The 23393-nt window shown below is 47.0% G+C and overlaps 1 protein-coding gene across 3 annotated transcripts in view; it reads left to right on the top strand.

The window, feature by feature from the left end:
- The window catches only part of KDM5C (lysine demethylase 5C), a 43646-nt gene that overhangs the window by 5765 nt on the left and 14488 nt on the right, over window positions 1-23393 (top strand). For all 3 annotated transcript variants that reach the window (XM_056539013.1, XM_056539011.1, XM_056539012.1), the window contains exons 3-21: window positions 7147-7224; window positions 8517-8639; window positions 8728-8898; window positions 8983-9120; window positions 9356-9421; window positions 9712-9835; window positions 11761-11933; window positions 12120-12278; window positions 12973-13092; window positions 13693-13851; window positions 13940-14121; window positions 14947-15109; window positions 15204-15323; window positions 16201-16577; window positions 16688-16812; window positions 16902-17052; window positions 17460-17556; window positions 17634-17989; window positions 18083-18221. In XM_056539013.1, coding sequence (XP_056394988.1) covers window positions 7147-7224; window positions 8517-8639; window positions 8728-8898; window positions 8983-9120; window positions 9356-9421; window positions 9712-9835; window positions 11761-11933; window positions 12120-12278; window positions 12973-13092; window positions 13693-13851; window positions 13940-14121; window positions 14947-15109; window positions 15204-15323; window positions 16201-16577; window positions 16688-16812; window positions 16902-17052; window positions 17460-17556; window positions 17634-17989; window positions 18083-18221 — 3021 coding nt within the window. The remainder of the gene's footprint in view (window positions 1-7146; window positions 7225-8516; window positions 8640-8727; window positions 8899-8982; window positions 9121-9355; window positions 9422-9711; window positions 9836-11760; window positions 11934-12119; window positions 12279-12972; window positions 13093-13692; window positions 13852-13939; window positions 14122-14946; window positions 15110-15203; window positions 15324-16200; window positions 16578-16687; window positions 16813-16901; window positions 17053-17459; window positions 17557-17633; window positions 17990-18082; window positions 18222-23393) is intronic.

Genomic DNA, 23393 nt, shown 5'->3' with positions numbered 1-23393 from the left:
TTTTTTTTTTTTTTTTATCGCTTACTATGGCGTGGGACGATGGAAAATGAAGGATGGAGCTTAGCCCCATTGCAAAAATCTGAGACTACCCTCAGTAGGTTGTGTGTCTTGTTTTTTTTATTTAATTTTTATTTTTTTGTCCTTTCCAAAATGACCACCTCTTTAAGACCCAACCCCCCTAGAATACTAATAAGGTGGGCTTCTCAGATATTTCCCTGTAAATCTGGGCCAATATGGTGTAGAGTTTATTCCCTGTGTATGGTTTCTGTTTTATCCCAAAAATCTACAGGAACCTTTTTTATTGTGAATTTTTTTTTTACTTCCTCTTTGGGGAAAAATCCATACCACAGGTAAATTTCCCTACAGATTCTGATATAATTTACATAGCTGGTGTCATAATAAGCTGTGGATTTCCTGCACGCTTATCCATGCAGAAAATCTGCGGTGTTTCCTACCTGTGTGAAAGGACATTACAAGAGGAGGACATTTTAGCTTTAGGGTAGAGTATACGCTGCATATTTCTCTGCTAGTAAAGTCTATAGAAGTAATAAACACCCATAGACTTTGTTAGCACTGAAACATGCAGCTTATGTGTTACGTGTGACCCTACCCTTAATGGGGTACTCCGGTGGAAATTTATTTTCTTTTTTAAATCTATTGGTGCCAAAAAAGATTTGTAAATTACTTCTATTAAAAAAAAAAAATCTTAATCTTTCCAATACTTAGCTACTGTATGCTCCACAGGAAGTTCTTTTCTTTTTGAATTTCTTTCCAGTCTGACCACAGTGCTCTCTGCTGTCCCCTCTGTCCATGTCAGGAACTGTCCAGAGCAGAAACAAATCCCTTTTGCTAACCTATGCTGCTCTGGGCAGTTCCTGACATGGACAGAGGTGTCAGCAGAGAGCACTGTGGTCAGACAGAAAAAGAAATTCAAAAAGAAAAACTTCCTGTGGAGCATACAGCAGCTAAGTATTGGAAGGATTAAGATTTTTTTTTTTTTTTAAATAGAAGTAATGTACAAATCTGTTTAACTTTCTGGCACCTGTTGATTTGAAAAAAAAAAAATAGCTTTTCACCGGAGTAACCCTTTAAGAGTGTTTATACTTATTGTAAAATGCAATTGGGCACTTTTAATATGTGTCAAATTTATCAACCCATGGAGGTCTGGATATCGACCAAAAATCAAAGTGGAAAACCCCACTACAGGCTGATCCAACTTTATGTAATGTCCTTAAAACAAGTCACAATGAGGCTCAGTAGTGTGTGTGGCCTCCACGTGCCCGTATGACCTCCCTACGCCTGGACATGCTCCTGATGGTCTCCTGAGGGATGTCCTCCCAGACCTGGACTAAAGCATCCACCAACTCCTGGACAGTCTGTGGTGCAACGTGACATTGGTGGATGGAGCGAGACATGATGTCCCAGATGTGCTCAATCGGATTCGGGTCTGGGGAACAGGTGGACAGTCCATAGCATCAATGCCTTCCTCTTGCAGGAACTGCTGACACACTCCAGCCACATGAGGTCTAGTATTGTCTTGTATTAGGAGGAACCCAGGGCACCGCACCAGCATATGGTCTCACAAGGGGTCTGAGGATCTCATCTCGGTACCTAATGGCAGTCAGACTACCTCTGGCAAGCACATGGAGGGCTGTGCGGCCCCCCCAAAGAAATGCCACACCATTACTGACCCACCGCCAAACCAGTCATGCTGGAGGATGTTACAGGCAGCAGAACGTTCTTCACGGCGTCTCCAGACATGTGCTTAGTGTGAACCTACTTTCATCTGTCAAATAACAACAAGAGAAAAGGTAGTGGCACCGGTACCTTGAACCTCCTGAGACCACGAGATGGAAATGGCGTCCCGCAGATATGGAAACCCAAATCTGGCAGCGGAGGTGCTAGGACAGTGAAAACAACAATCACCAAATAGTAATATACAAAGGACAGAGGTGCCCTGCACTCGCCGCTATAGTCCAGGTACTCCTGCTCCCATCTCGGGTCACGGCTCGGACACGGAGGACTCGCACAGTGGAGCACTCAGAGGCGACTGCCGGCGGTTTCACGCATAGGAATGCGCTTCATCCGACCTCGTACTTTCATCTGTGAAGAGCACAGGGCGCCAGTGGCGAATTTGCCAATCTTGGTGTTCTCTGGCAGATGCCAAACGTCCTGCAAGGTTTGGGCTGTAAGCACAACCCCCACCTGTGGACGTCGGGCCCTCATACCACCCTCATGGAGTCTGTTTCTGACCGTTTGAGTGGACACATGCACATTTGTGACCTGCTGGAGGTCATTTTGCAGGGCTCTGGCAGTGCTCCTCCTGCTCCTCCTTGCACAAAGGCGGAGGTAGCGGTCCTGCTGCTGGGTTGTTGCCCTCCTATGGCCTCCTCCACGTCTCCTGATGTACTGGCCTGTCTCCTGGTAGCACCTCTATGCTCTGGACACTACGCTGACAGGCACAGCAAACCTTCTTGCCACAGCTCGCATTGATGTGCCATCCTGGATGAGCTGCACTACCTGAGCCACTTGTGTGAGTTGTAGACTCCATCTCATGCTACCACTAGAGTGAAAGCACCGCCAGAATTCAAGTGACCAAAACATCAGCCAGGAAGCAGAGGAACTGAGAAGTGGTCTGTGGTCACCACCTGCAGAACCACTCCTTTATTGGGGGCGTCTTGCTAATTGACAATCATTTTCACCTGTTGTCTGTTCCATTTGCACAACCTCATGTGAAATTGATTGTCAATCAGTGATCTTCCTGAGTGGACAGTGTGATTTAGGGATCGACCGATTATCGGTATGGCCGATATGATCGGCCGATAATCACGATTTTGGGCATTATCAGTATCGGCAATTACCTTGCCGATAATGCACCGCACCGTGACCGCCCCCCTGACCCACTGCACCGCGTCTCACCCCCCACCGTAGTGCTGGGCGGTATACCGGTATGGATTTTTGCCCATACCGCTATACCAGTCGTGCCCCTCCCCAACCCTCCGAGTCAATAAAAAAAAATTAAACTTACCCGTAATGGGGGTGGTCCGTGCCATCCATCCTTCCTGCAGTGTCCGGCGGCATTCCGGGTGGAGGGTGCACCGGTCCGGGCTGTCCTTCTCCGGGGGTTATCTTCTCCACTCCGGGCAGGCTCCGGCCTAGTACGCTGCATAGACGCCGTGACGTCAGTTGCGTCGCTGCGCACGGGCGTCACTGCGCAGCGGCGTCTATGCAGCGTTACTAGGCCGGAGCCTGCCCGGAGTGGAGATGATGACCCCCCCCCCGGAGAAGGAAAGCTCAGACCGGTTCACCCTCCACCCGGAATGCCGCCGGACACTACAGGAAGGATGGATGGCCCGGACCACCCTGACAGGTAGGGGGAGAGAAGCAGGTGGTGGCGGCGGCGGCCTATGGCACCGCAAAAGCCACGGCAGTGCATTGATTTAAAGCGCCCGCTTTAAATCAATGATCTGCAGCGGTGTCGCGGGGGGATAAATAGCCGATATTCCGGTATAAGTTATCGGTTATCGGCCCTAACCTCCACCGATTATCGGTATCGGCCCTAAAAAAACGATATCGGTCGATCCCTAGTGTGATTTCACAGAAGTGTCATTGACTTGGAGTTACATTGTGTTGTTTAAGTGTTCCCTTTATATTTTTGAGCTGTGTGTAGGTAGGTATGTATGTCCCGATCCCCTCATCTGCTTCTGATGTGACCTTTTGTAGTATCGGCCACTTATTGTACTGATATGACCATATGCTAAACGGTCACCATTAAAATAAGTTTTGGGGTAAAAATGTCACTTATCTTGGCAGATGTTTGTGAGAAACCAGTTGCTTGTTTCATGCTGCCTAAACCACAGGCAGCCTGGAAGAGATACAGGATTCCTACACACTATGACCATGTTTTCTAAGCCGTGCGTCTCCAGCTGTTTCAAAACTACAACTCCGGGCATTCTTGGAGTTATAGTTTTGCAACAGCTGGAGGTACACTGCTTGGGGAAACTCTGCACCAGGAAAACTACTACCTTCATCTTCCCATCAGAACTCATGTGGAAAATGGGGGTTGTAGTGCTAATATACCATCAAAGAGCTGCTGTGCCTTAGTTTTCTTACAGGAGCTAATCACATAATTGCGTACATGTCGCTAACGCCCTACACTTATCCCTAACCACCTTGATTCACCTGAAGAGGATGGTGGGGGGGGGGGAGGGTGTAGTGTCCTACAACATTGTCCTGTTGAATATACCCAAATCCATTTTTTTTTTATTTTTTTTTTTAAACCTGGGCTGCACAAAAACAAATACTACTACTCCTATCTTCTCACTAGAGCAGTGGTTCTTAACCTTGTTGGAGGTACTGAACCCCACCAGTTTCATATGCGCATTCACCGAACCCCTTCTTAATTGGAAAAATAAAATTATTTTTTTCAAATTCAAAACATAGGAGGTATATATTTATACATAGGAGGTATATGTTTAAGTATATATTTATACATAGGAGAACAAAACCATTAAGACACATTAGGCGCAGGCAGTGGTCTTCAACCTGCGGACCTCCAGATGTTGCAAAACTACAACTCCCAGCATGCCCGGACAGCCAACGGCTGTCCGGGCATGCTGGGAGTTGTAGTTTTGCAACATCTGGAGGTCCGCAGGTTGAAGACAACTGATGTAGGCAGTGTTCCCCCACAGACATACAGCCTCCAGCCATATACAGTGTACATATACTGCCCACTTCAGTGCACCGCTCCGGCTATAGCAGTAGGTCTTGGGACCGGTGGTCGGAGCTAGAGATGAGCGAACTTACAGTAGATTCGATTCGTCACAAACTTCTCGGCTCGGCAGTTGATGACTTATCCTGCATAAATTAGTTCAGCTTTCAGGTGCTCCCGTGGGCTGGAATAGGTGAATACAGTCCTAGGAGAATCTTTCCTAGGACTGTATCCACCTTTTCCAGCCCACTGGAGCACCTGAAAGCTGAACTAATTTATACAGGATAAGTCATCAACTGCCGAGCCGAGAAGTTTGCGACGAATCGAATTTACTGTAAGTTTGCTCATCTCTAGTCTGAGCACCAAAGATGACGTGCCGCTGGTCAATTACCAAGCTGGCCAGCGCGCATCTTCCTCCGGTCCCCTGCGCCTTTGTTTCCATGGGCGCACACACAGGACTTCAGTGAAGTCCCGGCGGCCCTGCATTTTTAAACTTAACGTGGGGCCTCAGGGGGTTAATAGTGATGGGGGGGGGGGGGGGGGAGAATTGCCCCATCACTACAGGATGGGCAAACACCGGCTCTGCTTGGGGGCCCCAAGCAATTGCTTGGTTTGCCTGTCCTGTTGCGACCTCCCCCCGCCGAACCCCCGGGACTGACTCGCCGAACCCCTGGGGTTAAGAACCACTGGTCTAATAGGAAAAAGAGCAGCAACTTCGGCAAAATCCTGTTAGTCTGCTTGTTGCTTGAGAGAGGCTCTATTGTTGAGCCGAAACGTCGCTTTTGCACAGGTGTGAATAAATCCACGATTTTTTTTTAATTAAATTTTGGAGTGCCGCTTCTACTTTTACTTTAACTGTATATCTATATAGCAATCGGCCTGAGCCCAGCCCAATAATTACAGATTTGGGCCCGCTGGGGATTTTTGTTTCCTCTGACCACCCTCCAGACTTCTTTGTCTATTGAGGATCTTTACTTTTTATTATTTTTTTTTCAAGGTGCTGCCGATAAGTGTGAAAGTCCCTGCGTCACCTTCATTATACACAGGCAAAAAAAAAGTGAGGGTTGTTGCTTTATACGGGGATCTATGTCGCCTTTTGCTCCTTTTGAACTTTTTCGGGCTTTGTCTGTGCTGGCAGAAAGTTATAAGGAAGGGTGAACGAATTAATGCTTATAGCAGTGTTTTACAAACTGTGTCTCAATCTGTCACAAAGCTGCAACTCCCAGCGTGCCCGGATCCGGGCACGCTGGGAGTTGTAGTTTTGCAACAGCTGGAGACAGTTTGGAAAGCACTGGCTTCTGTGAAAGCGTTGCTTGGTCGGCTTTTGTAAGTCACATATAGTTAGAGCAGAAGTGCAGAACGACCACTCCCATCCTATACAAGGGAAGAAACCGTGTAAGGCTGGGGTCACACCACGTTTTGTTAAATACGGTTCCCGTCTACGGCTGGGAGGAGGGGGGGGGGGGGGGCTTAATTGTGGCACCCGCACTCAGCTGTATTCGGAAACCGTATTTAATGTATGTCTATGAGCCGACCGGAGTGAACCGCAGCCTCCGGTCGGCTTAGTTTTCGGCCGTGTGCGGTTTCCCGACCGTAGGCAAAAACGTGGTCGACCAGCCGTATACGGGAACTGTAGTTAACAAAACGTGGTGTGAACCCAGCCTAAGCCAGTGTTTCTCCAACCAGAAGCCTCCAGCTGTTGCAAAACTACAACTCCCAGCATGCCCAGACAGCCAAAGGTTGGGAGGATATTGCTCTAATGTAGTGTTTCCCAAGCGGTGTTCCTCTAGTTGTTGCAAAACTACAACTCCCAGTATGCCTGGACATCCAAAGGCTGTCAGGACATGCTGGGGGTTGTAGTTTTGCAACAGCTGGAGGCATTAGATAGTGGCTGGATCCTCTCACAACTGATGGGATCTGCTGACTGCACTATAAAGTCTACTCCCAATGCACCGCACCCTTCACCCTTTTTATTACGATGTGAAGGCGTTTCTGTCAGTCGTGTTCCACTATTGTTTGCTGTTTCCCATTGGGAATTGTAATGAGTAGTTGCACCAGTGCAGTTCCCGTCTGTTCTGTTGGAAGTAGTCAGGTGAGGTGCAGTATTACTACACTAGGGGGCAGAACAATCCATTAAATGGCTGTCCTTTATAAATGGCTGTCCTCTGGTTAGAACAGATAGTTTCCACTTTATTATTCAGTGTAACCAACTATTATCTGTCCTGTTTCTCTTGTGTTTTAATATTATACAGATGACACTTTATTAACTTCTGTAAACCGCATTGGAAAGCCTGTACCCTGTAAAGCAAACGTATATATGTTCTGTTCTACAGTTAACACTTGGAACATTGTGGAAATGTGCTTTGCCCTTTTTGCACTTATTGCATATAACTAATGACATTATTGTAACTTTTTTTATTTTCTCTACTTTCCAGGACTGGCAGCCGCCATTTGCTGTTGAAGTTGATAACTTTCGTTTCACCCCACGTATTCAGAGACTAAACGAATTAGAGGTAAGTCGGAAGATTGATAGCGATTTGTTTAAGTAAGGTATCTCCTGTAGGGTCTTTTCACATGTACAGGATCTGCTGCATATTTTGTGCAGCTGATTTTGCTGCCCACTGATTTTAGTGGATAGCAAAGTCAGCTGCAGAAAATAAGCAGCAAAAATATGCAGCAGATCCTGTACATGTGAACGGGCTCTTAGGCTATAAAAATGAATGGGATCCTCTGCTCCCCTTAACAGTATACGTTGGCATCCATTTTTCACCAGGGGGTTGCTACCGATATGATTGCAGCAAGAACGCTGTGTGATCGTACACAAAGGGCACTTATATGCTTGCACGGCATATGGCTTTGGGCTAATAACGGACTAGAATTGGTATCCTTGTTTAATTCTGAATAATTCACATATTGGATCAAGGTCTTGTGCACGTGGTGTTCCTGTGGCTCGACATAGCCCAGTAGTAGGGAAAAAAAAGTTAAAGGCCTTATCCAGGAATAGAAAAGCAGAGCGAATTTCTCTCAAACGGCTCCACGTCTTTCTCCAGGTTGGCTGTGGTATCACATCTTTGTTCCATTCACTTCCATGGAACTGAGCTGCAGAACCACACCCAACCTGGAGACAGACGGGGAGCATTTTTTAAAGAAATTAGCTCAGTTTTTCTATTCCTGGATAACCCCTTTACATTCACATACACAGGTAGTTTGTTCTAGTATAGTGCCATATTAAAAATTCATGCTGTTAGCAAGTGTATTGGCGCTGTATCTTTTACGTGATCCCTTTAAAGGGGTACTCCACACCCCTAGACATCTTATCCCCTATCCAAAGGATAGGGGATAAGATGTCAGATGGCAGGGGTCCCGCTGCTGGGGACCCCCGGGATCTCGGCTGCAGCACCCACCTCTACGGCTTCCACCTCACACTGGCAACGCTGGAGGCTTCGGATCCCGACCTCAATGGCGGAAGAGCGTGAATTCACAACTCCGCCCTGTGTGATGTCACTCCCCACCCCCTCAATGCAAGTCTATGGGAGGTCCGTCACGCCCCCTGCAATCTGACATCTTATCCCCTATCCTTTGGATAGGGGATAAGATGGCTAGGGGTGCGGAGTACCCCTTTAATGTGAAAAATGAACACCTCTTTTCCTAGTAACATGCATAAAGTTTATCTGGACAGTGATTGAAATGCCTGTAATATTCCCTGCACTCTTACTCACCTTGTGTATGAGCAGTGCTAGAAGGGTGCAGTGTGAGGGTGTGGTACCTAGAGTTTAATATGCTAAAATGTGTTACTTGTTTTCAGGCCCAAACTAGAGTCAAGCTAAATTACTTGGACCAAATTGCCAAGTTCTGGGAGATCCAGGGATCATCGCTGAAAATTCCCAATGTTGAGCGAAGAATCCTTGACTTGTACAGCCTCAACAAGGTAATGTTTTATTTGCACATAATATACAGACCTCCTATGGGAAAATCCTATTATGTTGCAAAATCTCATTCCTGTGTGTCTCATCTAGATTGTACAGGAGGAGGGCGGCTACGAACCAATTTGCAGAGAAAGGAGATGGGCTCGTGTGGCACAACGCATGGGGTATCCCTCAGGGAAAAACCTTGGCTCCCTGCTGAGGTCCCATTACGAACGAATTATATACCCCTTCCATATGTACCAATCAGGAGCGAATTTGGTGGTAAGATTTCCAGTGTTTTAAGCACTGACCCTGCACCGAGGTATGAGGCTTTTTTTCCCTTACATTGGGGTGTTTTGAATACAGGATTGCGGTGAACGACCACGTTACGACAGCGAAGAGAAGGATAAGGAATACAAACCACACAGTATACCGTTGCGGCAGTCTGTCCAACCTTCCAAAATCACCAGCTATGGGCGACGAGCCAAACGTCTAACTCAGGAGGTGAGAACCACAGGGTTTCCTTCGATTCTGACGCTTTCTTTCTCTAGTGCAATATTCTCATTCCTCAGATTTCCACCAAATACTTGGCAGGTTGCTTAGTTATTGCGATAATGGTTTCATCATCACTGTCGGGATGGTGTGGAGGCTGAGGAAGGTTTCACTGAGAGCCTGTGCTCCAGGGACTGTCCAGTCTCATGCCTTTTTTCTCTTCCCTTGTTCTTGTCATTTCACGTAGGATCCTGACAGCTCAGATCCTGCCTCTCAAAGTTCCTCTCGGCCCCCAGAACCATCACCAACCTGGGTATATGGTCTTGTGTGTTTTCATTACATTGCATTAAACGTGTGTTTCTAATAACTGGGATGTACGTGACCTTCATATAGTTTATAAGACTGTGTGTGTAATTCTGTCCTGTTGGAAGAAATCTTACCTAACCTTTTTTACTGTTACCATTTTTTTACTTGTGTAGATTAAGTCCTTGAATGCTGCTTTGCTTTCCTCTTTGCCTTACCATCTTCCTCCTGTAATAATCATGCTTTTGGCTTAACGTTTTTTTTTCTTTGTCATTTGCGCGTTACCCCCCCCCCATTCAGCCGGAGCCCACTGAAGAAGATATTGAAAAGAATCCGGAGTTGAAAAAACTCCAGATTTATGGCGCTGGGCCCAAAATGATGGGACTTGGATTAATGGCAAAAGATAAACATCTTAGGAAAAAAGGTATGCAAGAGAACGTTGGGCTGTATGTACATATGGCTGACTTATTGCTGAAACTTATGATAAAAGTCCCAGTCATCTGAAATGCATATCTGCCACACGTGAACTCTCCCTTACTCCAGAGGAGGCTTCTGTCATGTAGATATTGATGTCATATCCTTGGGATAGGATATCTATACCGGATCCCTAGCAGTCTGATTTCTAGAAGCTCTGCCTGGTGTTATAGGGCAGTGCTATTCGCTTGAATAGGAATGAGTTGCCGTACGAGGCACAGCAGCTACCGAATACACTTGGTAAACTAGGAGGAGGAGGCTGCGGTGCTTTTTGGCGTTCTATGGCCCCTCTGAGTTAAATACGACATTTGGTTTGTATAGAAATTAGAATAAAGCTAATGGGTCATATCTGGTTTTTATGCTTAGCTTCATTTACTTGGTACCTGGAGTACTAGATACAGCACAGACAAGTGGTGTGTGTGTTTTTATAATCTAGACAATACAGGAAAGCGGTCGTTTTTTGTTGCAAGGTTAGTAAGAGACATGAAGTTTGCTGAAAGTGTTTAAATTATATAATATTTTGGAAGATTAAAGCTAAAATTAAAAAAATGTTGCATTCTGTTAACCCTTAAAACTAGGCATGTCCCGATACTGATACTGGACATTTGCACGAGTACTTGTGCTCGTGTAAATGTGCCCGATACCTGCTGGCGGGAGTCCCGGTAAGCTGCCTGCACTCTCCGTTACCGAGCTATGCAGTGCGCTCAGCAGCTGAGCGCGCATTAAACCTTTAGACGCCACAATCAAAGTTGATCGCAGCATCCAAAAGTCCTGAGATGTACTGCTGGTTAGCTCAGGAATGCTGGTTGGGATCACCGCGGTATGATCGCGGTGTCCCCAATCAGCTGTGAGGATGGCCGGAGGTCCCTTACCCTGCTCTGTGCATCCGATCGTCGCTCCAGCCATGGCAGGCATTCGTAAAGGAGCGCCAATAACACTGATCGCTGCTGTGCTATGGCATAGAATTGATCAGTGTATGAAATATACAGATTGCAGATATACAGATTCCCTGTGGGAACTAAAAAAGTAAAGAAAAACATTGTAAAAAATAATTTTGATTTAACCCCTTCCAAATAAAAATTTAAATCACCCCCTTTTCAATAAAGTTTAAATAAAATAAAAATATTTTTAATACAAAAAAAAATCATAAAAACAGAAAAAACACCCCTTTTTTTTCTCATTAAGGGTATGTTCACACGACGGATCCAAAGCGTATTTTACGCTGCAGATTTGCTGCTGAAGGACCGCTACCTGCTGCCTTTAGATGTGCCTGCTCGGAGCGGCAATACGCCACTACAAGCAGACACACACTGAAGTGATGTGCGAGTCGCCATGCATGCACGGTGTACTCGCACACATTGCGGCTGCTCCCCCCCCCCCCCCCCCCCCCGAGCTAGGCCGAGAAAGGCCACAATGTGCGAGTACACTATGCATGCGTGCTGCAACTCTCGCATTGCAGTGTCTCCGCTTGTAGCGGCGTATTGCGGCTCTGAACAGACACATCTAAAGGCACCACATAGTGGTCCTTCAGCGGCCGATCCTCAGGATAAAATACGCTGTGGATCCACAAGTGTGAACGTACCATTAGGGTCTATTCACACGTACAGTATACTGTGCTGGATTTGATGCTGCAGATTTCAATGTAAACGGACTGCACACAGCTTGAAATACTGCGTTAAATCTGCACAGAGTACTGTATGTGTAAATAGACCCTAAAGGGGGGGGGGGACCCTGTCACATGACATTGAAAAAAGTATGGGTACTTTGGTCTTAAAAGAGTGGTATCGGGATATCCCTACTTAAAACAATATATAACAATATGGAAAATTTCTGCTTTATGTAGCGTATGTAACCTAAGCTCTGTTTCTGTTACAGACAGTGATATTCCAGAATGTCCACCAACACTGGTGGTGAAGGAGGAGGTTGTAGATACAAAAGGTGAATATGGTGTATACCATTCACACATAAAGCGGGAACGGTCCCTCAGCCCTGAACCCTGCACGAAGATGACTATGAGGCTTCGAAGAAATAATAGTAGTGCCCGAATGGTAAGTCCACTTTTTTTTAGAACTTCTCATAAAGGCAACCCCTGTTCACATACTCCTAGGACATATTGCGTCATAAAGGGGATCCCCTAAGGACCTAGCAGCAATGCCAGTTTGTCTAGCAATCTATTAATCTCCCTGGCAGCTGCATACGGTCTTACGTTACCTCCTCTTACATTTTCATTACAGGTGGATGCCTATGTCTGTCGGATTTGCTCCCGTGGAGACGATGATGAAAAGTTACTACTTTGTGATGGTTGTGATGACAACTATCATACATTCTGTTTGCTCCCTCCTCTACCAGAACCTCCAAAAGGCATTTGGCACTGTCCTAAATGTGTCATAGCAGTAAGTACCTGAGGACCTCCATATATTGCAAAACTACAACTCCCAGCATGTGAAATATTGATCCCTTAAAGGGGTACTCCGGTGAAAACCTTTTTTTCTTTTAGATCAACTGGTGGCAGAAAGTTAAACATATTTGTAAATTACTTCTATTAAAGAATCTTAATCCTTCCTGTACTTATTAGCTGCTGAATACTACAGAGGAAATGCTTTTCTTTTTGGAATGCTCTCTGATGACATCACAAGCACAGTTCTCTCTGCTGACGTTATTATAATAACGCTTTATTTATTGTTGTCCTTAGTGGGATTTGAACCCAAGTCCCCAGCACTGCAAGGCAGCAGTGCTAACCACTGAGCCACCATGCTGCCCTTAGCATACATCTGCTATGCATGGTTGCTAAAATGGACAGAGATGTCAGCAGCGAGCACTGTGCTTGTGATGTCATCAGTGTTCCAAAAAGAAAGGAATTTCCTCTGTAGCATTCAGCAGCTAATAAGTACTGGAAGGATTAAGATTTTTTAATAGAAGTTATTTACAAATATGTTTAAGTTTCTGCCACCAGTTGATTTAAAAGAAAAAAGGTTTTCACCGTAGTACCCCTTTAATGTCCTACTTTGTATGTTTTTTGGTCTTTATTTCCTCTGCCCCTTCCTTGCCTTCACTGTATAAAGTCTTCTGTTCCTGCTTTGCCTCTAGGAATGTAAAAGACCCCCTGAAGCTTTTGGGTTTGAACAGGCAACTCGAGAATATACATTACAGAGCTTTGGTGAAATGGCAGACACATTCAAGGCAGATTACTTCAACATGCCGGTTCACGTAAGTTGTACCACTTGGTTTGCGCTTACACTGAGGGCACTTCTGAATACATGCAACTGGTTTAAAAAAAGGAAATGACTATTTGTACCCTGCAGGACACACTGGCACCGCACCAATAACCAATATTTATTTAGGAGCACAATACCTGGTTGCAAAACTGCCTCAGTGCAGGCTATGCTCTAGTACAGTGGTCTTCAACCTGCGGACCTCCAGATGTTGCAAAACTACAACTCCCAGCATGCCCGGACAGCCAACGGCTGTCCGGGCATGCTGGGAGTTGTGGTTTTGCAATATCTGCAGGTCCGCAGGTTGAAGACCACTGCTCTAGTAACTCAATTTATACGTTTCCTTCAGGGTAGTATATGCTATGTCTCAAAGCAGTACCCACACTATTGCAGCCCCTAGTATGATTGATTATACTTGTCATTTTATATTGGTAAGTGCTATAACAATGTGACCACAAAGCACACATGGGCTAAAGGCTACGGAATATCCTTCCCTGCAATAGTCCTATACCTCTTTATGATTGGGCTTCAAGACAAAGCAGACATCATTCTTACTGATCCCAGGAGACTGACTATTCTTCCTTGTTGTCTACAGATGGTACCTACAGAACTGGTAGAGAAGGAGTTCTGGCGCCTGGTGAGGAGTATAGAAGAGGATGTGACCGTACAGTACGGGGCAGATATTCACTCCAAAGAATTTGGCAGTGGTTTCCCAATGCTTGATGGCAAAACAGAGTTGACTCCCGATGAAAAGGTGATTTTATGTATAAATCCCATTTAAATCTACGTATTCTCTTGGCCTGTAAGGTTTCCTCTTCTGACACTTTCTTTGCTTCCTTCAGGCATACGCTACAAGTGGCTGGAACTTGAATGTTATGCCGGTGCTCGAGCAGTCTGTCCTGTGTCACATTAACGCCGACATCTCTGGGATGAAGGTGCCCTGGCTGTATGTGGGCATGGTTTTCTCTGCCTTCTGTTGGCATATTGAGGATCACTGGAGCTATTCCATCAACTACCTTCACTGGTAAGTGTCCCAGAAGGAATGTTGTTCCAATGCGAAGCCCTATTTCATTTTATTTATATATATTTTTTGGAGCCTAGTCAATTGGCCTCAAGATAAAGTAAAATCTAAGGGTAGGGGCACACGTGTCGCATTTTGCTGAACATGTCTCCTGCTGTTTTAGATACCCATCGGCTACAATGGTTAGGAAAATACGCAGCAGTAAATACGGCATTTGTGACCCTACCCTTATAAGTGATGCTCAAATAAATATAGGGACACATAACCTCTTCGGAATTTTCACTGTAAATGAGGGTGACTGTAACTTGTAGTTCCTTAACCTGTGACTCTCCAGCAGCTATAGCAAACAGCCTTCTGCGGTCAGGACATGATGGGTGTTGTAGTTTGCTCCAGGTTGGGAAACAAACCTATAACTCATACGTAAGGTTTCACCTATCAAGATCAGTGACCTTAAAGGGGTTCTCTGGTGCTTAGACGACATATCCCCTATCCAAAGGATAGGGGATAAGATGCCTGATTGCGGGAGTCCCGCCGCTGGGGACCCCCATGATCTTGCACGCGGCACCCTGTTTGTAATCCGTCCCCGGAGCGTGTTCGCTCCAGGTCTGATCACCGGCGACCACAGGGCCGGCGGCGTGTGACGTCACGCTCCGCCCCTCAATGCAAGCCTATCATACCAGGAAGCTCTACTGACCTATCTATCCCAGTGACAGACGACCTGCAGCAGAGCAATCCGGATTACACTTATATGTATTTTTATCTTAATCTGAGATGATAATGTTGTTTTTGGAGAGTAAGATTAAACCTTTGCCTTTGCTATTTTTCCAGGGGCGAACCTAAGACCTGGTATGGGGTGCCATCTTCTTCTGCTGAAGAACTCGAAGAGGTTATGAAGAAGTTGACTCCAGAACTGTTTGAAAGTCAGCCCGATCTCCTTCATCAACTGGTCACACTGATGAACCCCAACACCCTGATGGCACACGGAGTGCCGGTTAGTTATCGTTTATTATGTTTTCTATTGTTTATCTTATATTTTTACGCTTGTCGCAATAAATTGTTGCCATTTATTTATTAATTTTTTTTAGGTTGTGCGGACAAACCAGTGTGCTGGAGAGTTTGTAATTACATTTCCAAGAGCTTACCATAGTGGCTTCAACCAGGGGTACAACTTTGCTGAGGCGGTCAATTTCTGCACTGCTGACTGGGTAAGTTGCTTATTTAGTGTGTTAAAGCTTAGAATGTAGATCATAGCATTTTTAAAAGGCTAAATATTAAAATAAAAAGGCCTTAAAGGCTACGGGCCCGACCCCTTTTAAAATATGGGGGGAGGAGTTCTTGACTCGCTTTCAAGTGTTTCACTTAGTTTGCATCTGAAATCTTAAGAGATCTGTGGTACACGTTTTTTTAGAATCCCCTGTGCCTGGGCTGAAAAAAGCAACATAACAAACTTAAACTCTCCTTCCGAAGTCTCCCTGTTGTGCAGTTATCGGTGTCTCTGTCCTCCAGTGATGGGCTGCTTCCTGGGGACGGGGACTCCTACTGCGCTCAGTGTGTCGCCGGCTCCAGTGATGTCCCACCTTGGCCGGTGATAGGCTGAGCGCAGTGTCATGTAAGGAGCCCGAGCAGCAGGGAGAAGGCGGGGTCCTGTCTCCTTACAGGACACTGCACTCGGCCTCCTTTAATCCTTTATATTCTGTCTACTTGATATTCAGTCTGCAGCTAGCTCCTATGTTCATGTTGTTCTTATATAGGGGTATCCTCCATGTAATACATGTTGGATGGGAGGAATGTAAGTTTGTACTAACTTTAATGGGGTACTCCACTGGCCAGCGGTCGTAATATTTAGTTCCAAACGCTGTGCGCGCTATGGGGGTCGGCCATGCCCCTTCGTGCCGCCAGGCCACGCCCCCTCAATGCAATTGGCCAGATGGCATGAGAGGTATGGTTGACCCATGCCCCGCGCAGTGGAGTACCCCTTTAAGACCAGTGTGTGTATGTATATATAGATATATGTGTGTATATATAGTTAAAAAAGTGTCTTAGTTTATCATTCAGCCTTACTGACATTTGTCATAATTATAGCTCACAGCTGGCCGAAAATGTATAGAGCATTATCGGAGGCTCCGGCGATACTGCGTCTTCTCACACGAAGAGCTTATGTGTAAGATGGCTGCGTGTCCTGAAAGACTAGACCTTACTTTGGCTGCTGCAGTGCACAAGGAGATGCTTATTCTGGTGCAGGAAGAACGGAGACTACGTAAGTCGCTGATGGAGCGCGGGATAACCGAGGCAGAGCGGGAAGCTTTTGAGTTGCTCCCAGACGACGAAAGGCAGTGTCAGAAGTGCAAGACTACCTGCTTCCTTTCTGCATTGGCGTGCTATGACTGCCCTCAAGGCCTTGTGTGCTTGTATCACATAGACGACTTGTGTCAGTGCCCACCAGCTCGTCAGTATCTCAGGTAAGACTGGCACATCCAACAAACTTCCTTTGCTACAGTCTAGGAGTCTGGTTTAGAGTTGGACACGGTAGTTGTTGAAGTTTTGTATTGAATGATCAAATGCATTTTAGGTACCGCTATACTCTCGATGAGCTGCCAGCCATGTTATACAAGTTGAAGATTCGGGCGGAGTCTTTTGACACCTGGGCAAACAAAGTGCGTCGGGCCTTGGAGCTGCAGAATGGGGCTAAGATAGGTAAGGTTTAAAGTGTTCTTAAGATTGTTCTTTTACCTCCGGCTGTCTCCGTTGTCTTAACTTTGCTTGGGTTTGAATTTGTTTTGCAGATCTTGAGCAGCTCCAAGCTCTTGCAAAAGAAGCATCAGACAAGAGGTTTGCCGAAAATGATATGCTCCAGCAACTAAAGGGCACCATTAAGGAGGCTGAATCTTGCATTAGTGAGGCCCAGAAAGTATTTGGCGATCCCAAATCTTTAGGGTAACGTTTCATATATTATATTTGGCATAGCATGTCTGTGTAAATCAAGAAGTGTATAATTCAATGTTCACAGCTGAGTTTCTGTGCGGGGTTCTGCAGAAATATTCTGCTCTGAAATTCTGGAAAGTTTAGTTTTTTTTTTTTTTTGTTTGTTTTTTTTTTTTTCTTAGTTTTTGTTTTTTCTACTGGGGATTTCATTGTCCAATTCACACAGCAGAATCATCACGGAAATGACCCATTCTGGACTCAATGGGACTCTGAAATCGACCAAAATTCTGCAGCCTGGACTGGAAATGCAGTAATTCTGCTGTGTGAATATAGCCTAAAGGATCATGTTCCATTATGGTTTTACATAGGAGACGTACAGTTTTACATTTTAGAATGATTGCATTCTTCTTGATTTTTAGGAGCAACTCTACAGTAACGTCTCTGGACAGTTTGCATAAACTTATAAAACGTATCCAAGCTCTTCCATGTACGCTGGATCTGCTGTCATCACTACAGGTATTTATAATGGGATCATCTTGCCCATCTTATTCAGTGTTGTGCAGGACATTACTTTGTGTGTTAAATCTCCTCAGATACTTCTGGAGCGGGCTGAAGCTTTACAGAAAGAGGCAAAGAATTGCTTGAACTCTCTCCCAGACAGCGCACCTCAGATGCGGGAAATGTTAGACCGTTGCAATGCTCTTGGTGTTCAATTACCTGAAGCTATACAGCTGGCAAGGCACTTGCGTCAAGGGCAGTGGTTATCGCGGGTACAGGCAGCCCTTGTAGCAGGACGTCCAGGAACACTCCAAGAGATGCGTTCATTGTTACAAGAGGCTGATGAAGTGGCGGAGAGCCCTGCGGTGGAGAAGGCTTGTAGTGAACTGCAGGAACTAATCTCCATTGCTCTCCGCTGGGAAGAAAAGGCTCAGATGTGTTTAGAAGCAAGGTGATCTTTTACTTTATAATGAGCCACATTTACTAGTAATCAGCCCATTATTTCACATATATCGATACAAACCTCCTCATGTTAACTTTTCAGGCATAAGCATCCTCCTGCTACCCTTGAGGCAATCATTAAGGAAGCCGAGCACATTCCAGTACAACTTCCTAATACACTAAGCCTTAAAGAGGCCCTCTGCAAGGCCCGAGCCTGGAGTGCAGATGTGGAGGAAATTCAGGTTAGACCTTGTTTTGATTGACATTTTATTTGTCTGATGAAGGTTTGAAAGACTTAGCCGATTACCTTTTATGAGTGTGTTATAGAGATATAGATATATATTGTACACTTTAATTCTGAATATGTAATTCTGATCTCGCTGGTGTTCCCACACGTTCAGCCTGCAGTGGGCTTGTGCTAATGCCTACCCAAGGCCTCCTGAGAACTATATAATGGAAAGGACTCTTAAGTGCTTCAGGGTATGGCTCTTTTATAGGCTAATTACAGAGTACAAAGATAAAGGCTGTCCAGTCATGCTGGGAGTTGTAACTTTACAACAACTGGATGCACCATTTTTTGGAAGCACTGATTTTTGAAGTACAGATCGTGACTAGAGATGAGCGAAGTTACAGTACTTCGATTCTGCACGAAACTCACGGCTCGGCGGTTGCTGACTTTAGCCTGCATAAATTAGTTTGGCTTTCAGGTGCTCCGGTGGGCTGGAAAAGGTGGATACAGTCCTAGGAGCCCACCGGAGCACCTGAAAGCTGAACTAATTTATGCAGGCTAGTCAGCAACCGCCGAGCCGCGAGGTTCGTACAGAATTGAAGTACTGTAACTTCGCTCATCTCTAATCATGACCATGACCTGCTTTCAACTTTGGGATTTGTTTGTGCTTTACATCTTGCTTGTGTTCAGAAGCAGCAGAGGAAATGTTCTGTTCCTGCTGAACCAGCCGGTAGAAATTTTTAAAGTGAAACTGACAGGCTGTTCATCTGCACAAAACCAAACTTGCTGTGGTGTAGTGCGGGTGAACAGCATTGAATTGCGGGGACACTTACTCGTATTAATCTAGTGTTGTAGGAGTTATAGATTTTTAATCTTCTAGCTGCATAGTGCAGCTCTGTGCAATGGAGGTGGGCAGCCGGCTCGCCAGGCTCCACCGTCTGCTCCATATTTTCCGCTCTGGCCCTCCCCGTAATGAATATGCAAAACTTTCTTGTTCGGCTACATTGGGGATACAGAGACCATGGGTATATGCTGCTGCCACAAGGAGGCTGACACTAGGCAACAAAAAAGAAAGTCTGCCCCTCCTGGCAGGATATACCCCGCCTACAGACTGAGCTAATCAGTTTTGGCGTCCGTAGGAGGCAGACACAGGTCTGGAGCTCTCAAGACCTGGTCTTTTTCCTTTTTTTTTCTAGTTAGGGACGTATGTTTATTTTTTTATTTTTTATTTTTTTACATTTTATTTATTTATTTTTTCCCTCCCTCTTTGTTTCTTTTTCAGGTGGGGGCTCAGGAGCATGGTGCTACCTGGGGTCTGGTTTGCCCACTCTGTCATCCTGAAGTTCTCCTGTGCTGGTTCGCAGCATTCCTCGGCATTAGTATTTGTGGGTTATTCCCCAGCTGGCCTTCCTATTCGGCGCTAGAGTGCGCCAGAACATTGTCAGCTGCACGGCTGGCAGCTTTAGTTTTTTTCCGGCGCATTTCCTCCACCCTATAGTGCGACATGGCAGCACCGTTGGTCGCCCTTCTCCTCTGCTGGCCTGCTTCAGGGAGGTCATTTTCCAGGCATATCCTCCCCTCCCCTCTCCTCAAATGTGCTTCCTGGAGGACCATGCTGGCTCATCTAGCACCTCCCCCCTTCTTATAGGGGGTCAGCCTCTGTCTGTACCGCTTAGCTGCTGCTTCTCCTGCCTGAACTGAGTGATTGCTCCTATCAGCTGGAACCTGCCTCTCCATCTGCAGGACACAGGACCTGGGTGAGATTGCTCCATTGATCTACGGACTCTCTCCATTTTTTCTTCTATGTCCGACCCCAGACAGGTGACTGCAGCCCTAGTCACTTATTACTCTTGTGTGGGCTGCAAAACCAAAATGCCTGGTGACTCCGCTGAATCCACCTGCACTACTGCACACCCCAGCCCTCCTGATCCTTTCACCTAGGATGTTCCTTCGGAACATGCGGGTTCTGCTCTCCCTCTGGAATGGGTCTCCTCCCTCTGTCTATTTCCGATCTGGCTCTCGTCTCCCGTTCCGTGGTTACCTTTTGCACGTTCTTCCTTGCCCTCCAGGGAGGCTTGCTCACTCACCTGACCCCCCCCCCCCCTCCCCCTTTTTGGGCGATCTCACAAGCACCCTAAGGTGTTGACCACAGGCTCTTCTCTGGAACCCCCAAGCTCGGGACAGGCGCACTCCTCCTGAGTCTTGCTCCTCCATCCCAGCAGTGCCCCCGTTCAAGGGGTCGCTCTCCTGGTCGCTGTTCTAGGCTGCTTCCACCTGCTCCCGTTCTCCTGGGGAGCTGGAAGATGTCTGGTTCTGCCTCTGATCCAGAGGACCAAACCAGCGTGTCAGACATGGTGGACAACCTGGTGTCGGCCATCAGAGACACACATTTCGCCTTGAGGACCCTGAAACTTCCGGCCCAGCTCTAGAATTTTTCTTTCATCGCTCCAGTCTCTCTCCTAAGGTATTCAGCTCTCATGTTGAATTTGACGCCTTACTAGAAACTGCATGGAAGCATGCAGACAAATGCTTTCAGGGGACTAAGAAGGTTCAGGCACAGTTTCCCTTTGCCCAGGACCTTATTGCGAAATGGACGTCACCGCCGGCTGTGGATCCTCTGCTTTCCAGTCTGTCGAAATCTATTACTCTACCATTGGCGGATGCGGCATCCTTTAAGGAACCAGCGGACAAAAGGATTGAGAATCTGGCCAAGTTTGCCTTTGAAGTGGCGGGTTCATCCTTTCTTTCGATTCTGCTTGGGTGTCCAAAGCCCTTTCTGTCTTTGCTTCCCAGCTCCGCCAGGGCATTTTGTCCACGGCTCTTGCTCTTCAACTCTCCAATGCTGGAGACTACTTGTGCCCTGCTTCCTTGCAGTCTGCTCATTGTATAGCTTTTGCCACAGGTAACCTGGCAGTGATTTGTTGCTCCAGGTCTGGGATGCCGATGCCTCTTCCAAGAAATATCTCGCTGAGCTTACTTTCTCTGGGACCCGACTCTTTGGGAAACGCTTGGATGAGATTATCTCCAAGGCTACTGGAGGTAAGAGCTCCTTATTGCCACAACCTCCTTTTGGCCCTTTCATTCTTCTGGCTAGGGTCAGGCATCCAGACCGGTGCCCTCACAGGATAGAAAGGCTCCTTCCTTCAAGGCTCTCCCCTCCGGGAAGTCTGATACCCGTTTTGGCCATTTTGCGCCCAAGTCAGGCAACCGTAAGCCTTCCTCTGCCTGAAAGGACTCTCCCACCTGAAAATTAATTTCGGGAGGGAGGTCTCTTGTCCCTGTTCCAGGACGTTTGAATTGCCCACGTGCAGGACTCTTGGGTCCAAGATGTCGTTTCCAATGGCTATTGGATCGAGTTTGCTTCCTTTCCAAGGGACCGCTTTATTCGATCCCACCCTCCTCGCTCTTCCTTGGCAGAGGCTTTTCGAGTCGTGCTTCGGACCCTTCTAGCTCAGAGTGATCATCCCAGTTCCTCCAAGGAGTGTTTTTTGGGGTTCTATTCAAACCTGTTCGTTGTCACCAAGAAAGGGGGTTCTGTCTGCCCGATCCTGGATCTGAAGCTCCTCAATTGCCACCTTCTCCTGCGCCATTTCCATAGTCTCTGTTCTGTGGTGGCATCCATGGATCAAGGGGAGTTTCTTTCCTCGGTGGATATCCTAGACTCTTACCTTAACATTGTGATTTTTCCGGCGCATCAGCATTCTCTTCGCTTCGTCGTTCTGGAGGGCCATTTACAGTTTGTGGCCCTTCCTTTTGGCCTTTCCTCGACCCCAAGGGTCTTCACAAAGGTCCTTGCGGCAGTGAACGCCATCCTGCGAGCCTGGGGAGTGTCAGTAATCCCCTACCTGGACGACTTCCTGATCAGGGCTCCTTCCGGGGACCAGAATCGGGAGTCTCCTTCTCACTCTTGAAACCTTGTCCCCTTTCGGCTGGGTTGTCAATCGGGAACACGGCAGCCGCCCGGGTTCGGCTCCCGCTGGACAAGTGACGCGCTCTGTCAACAGGAGTTAGTTTTCTCCGTCGTCCTCTTCCAGTGTCCATTCGTTTCTGCATGGAAGTCCTGGGTCGGTTAGAGGCCGTTCCCTTTGCCCAGTTTGTCGCCCTCTTCAATTTTCTCTTCTGTCCTGGTGGGACAAGTCACCGCTGTCCCTAGATCGCAGGATGATTATTTCTAAACCACCCCCCCTCGCCAGTCCCTACTGGGGTGGCTTCGGTCTCCTCTTCGACAGGGGCGATCTTTCCTGCATCACGACAGCTGCCAGTCTCAGTGGTTAGGGGGAAGTTTTCAGGGTCGCTGGTCCTCCCAGGAAGCTCTTCTTCTTCTCCCCATCAACATCCTGGAACTTTGGGCAATTTACCTTTTTTGTAACTTTTGCCTTCTCCAGGGCCATCCTGTTCGTGTCCAGTCGGACAACTCCACTGCTTTGGCATATGTCAATCTCCAGGGTGGCACTCGCAGCCCTGCAGCGATGTTCGAGGTCTCTAGGATCCTTCTCTGGGCAAAAGTCAGAGTTCCCTCCATCTGTGTTTCACATCCCGGGGGTGGACAGTTGGGAGGCGGCCACTCCTCTGCTGACCCCGGCGAGTGGTCTCTTCATCCAGAGGTGTTTGCTGAGATCTGCAACCTCTGGGGGACTCCGGACATGGACCTCTTAGAGTCTCTACACAACCAGAAAGTTCCTAGCCTCGTCGCGAAGTCCCAAGATCCTCTGGCCCTAGCTGTGGATGCCTTAGTGAGCACCTGGTCACCTCTCGTCCTGAGGAAACTCAAAGCGGAGGGCATCCCCGCCATACTCGTGGCTCTGGACTGGCCCAGGTGGGCATGGTAAGCGGGCGTTGTTCGTCTAGTGGCCGACGTACCACTGCGCCTCACAGTTTGTCTTGACCTGCTCTCTCAGGGCCCCCTTTGCCACCCCAATTTACTGTCTCATTTGATGGCGTGGTGGTTGAGACCGCAGTTCTAAGGGCCAGGGGTTCTCTCCCCAGCTTATCCGCACAATGATCAGGTTGCGCAAGCTTTCCTTTGCCAAGATTTTGCACCATACTTGGCGGTCCTACTTTCGATGGAGTGAGTTTCAATCCTTTTCCCCAGTTGTTTTCTCCCTTTTGCGCCTTCTTTCCTTTTTGCAGTCTGGACTGGAACGCTTGGCTCTCAGTTCCCTTAAGGTTCAGGTGTCTGCTCTCT

This window comes from Hyla sarda, chromosome 9 (assembly GCF_029499605.1).
Source record: "Hyla sarda isolate aHylSar1 chromosome 9, aHylSar1.hap1, whole genome shotgun sequence".
Classification (NCBI taxonomy): Eukaryota; Metazoa; Chordata; class Amphibia; order Anura; family Hylidae; genus Hyla; species Hyla sarda.
The sequence above is the reverse complement of the archived record's forward strand: the minus strand, read 5'-3'. Positions and strand labels throughout refer to the sequence as shown.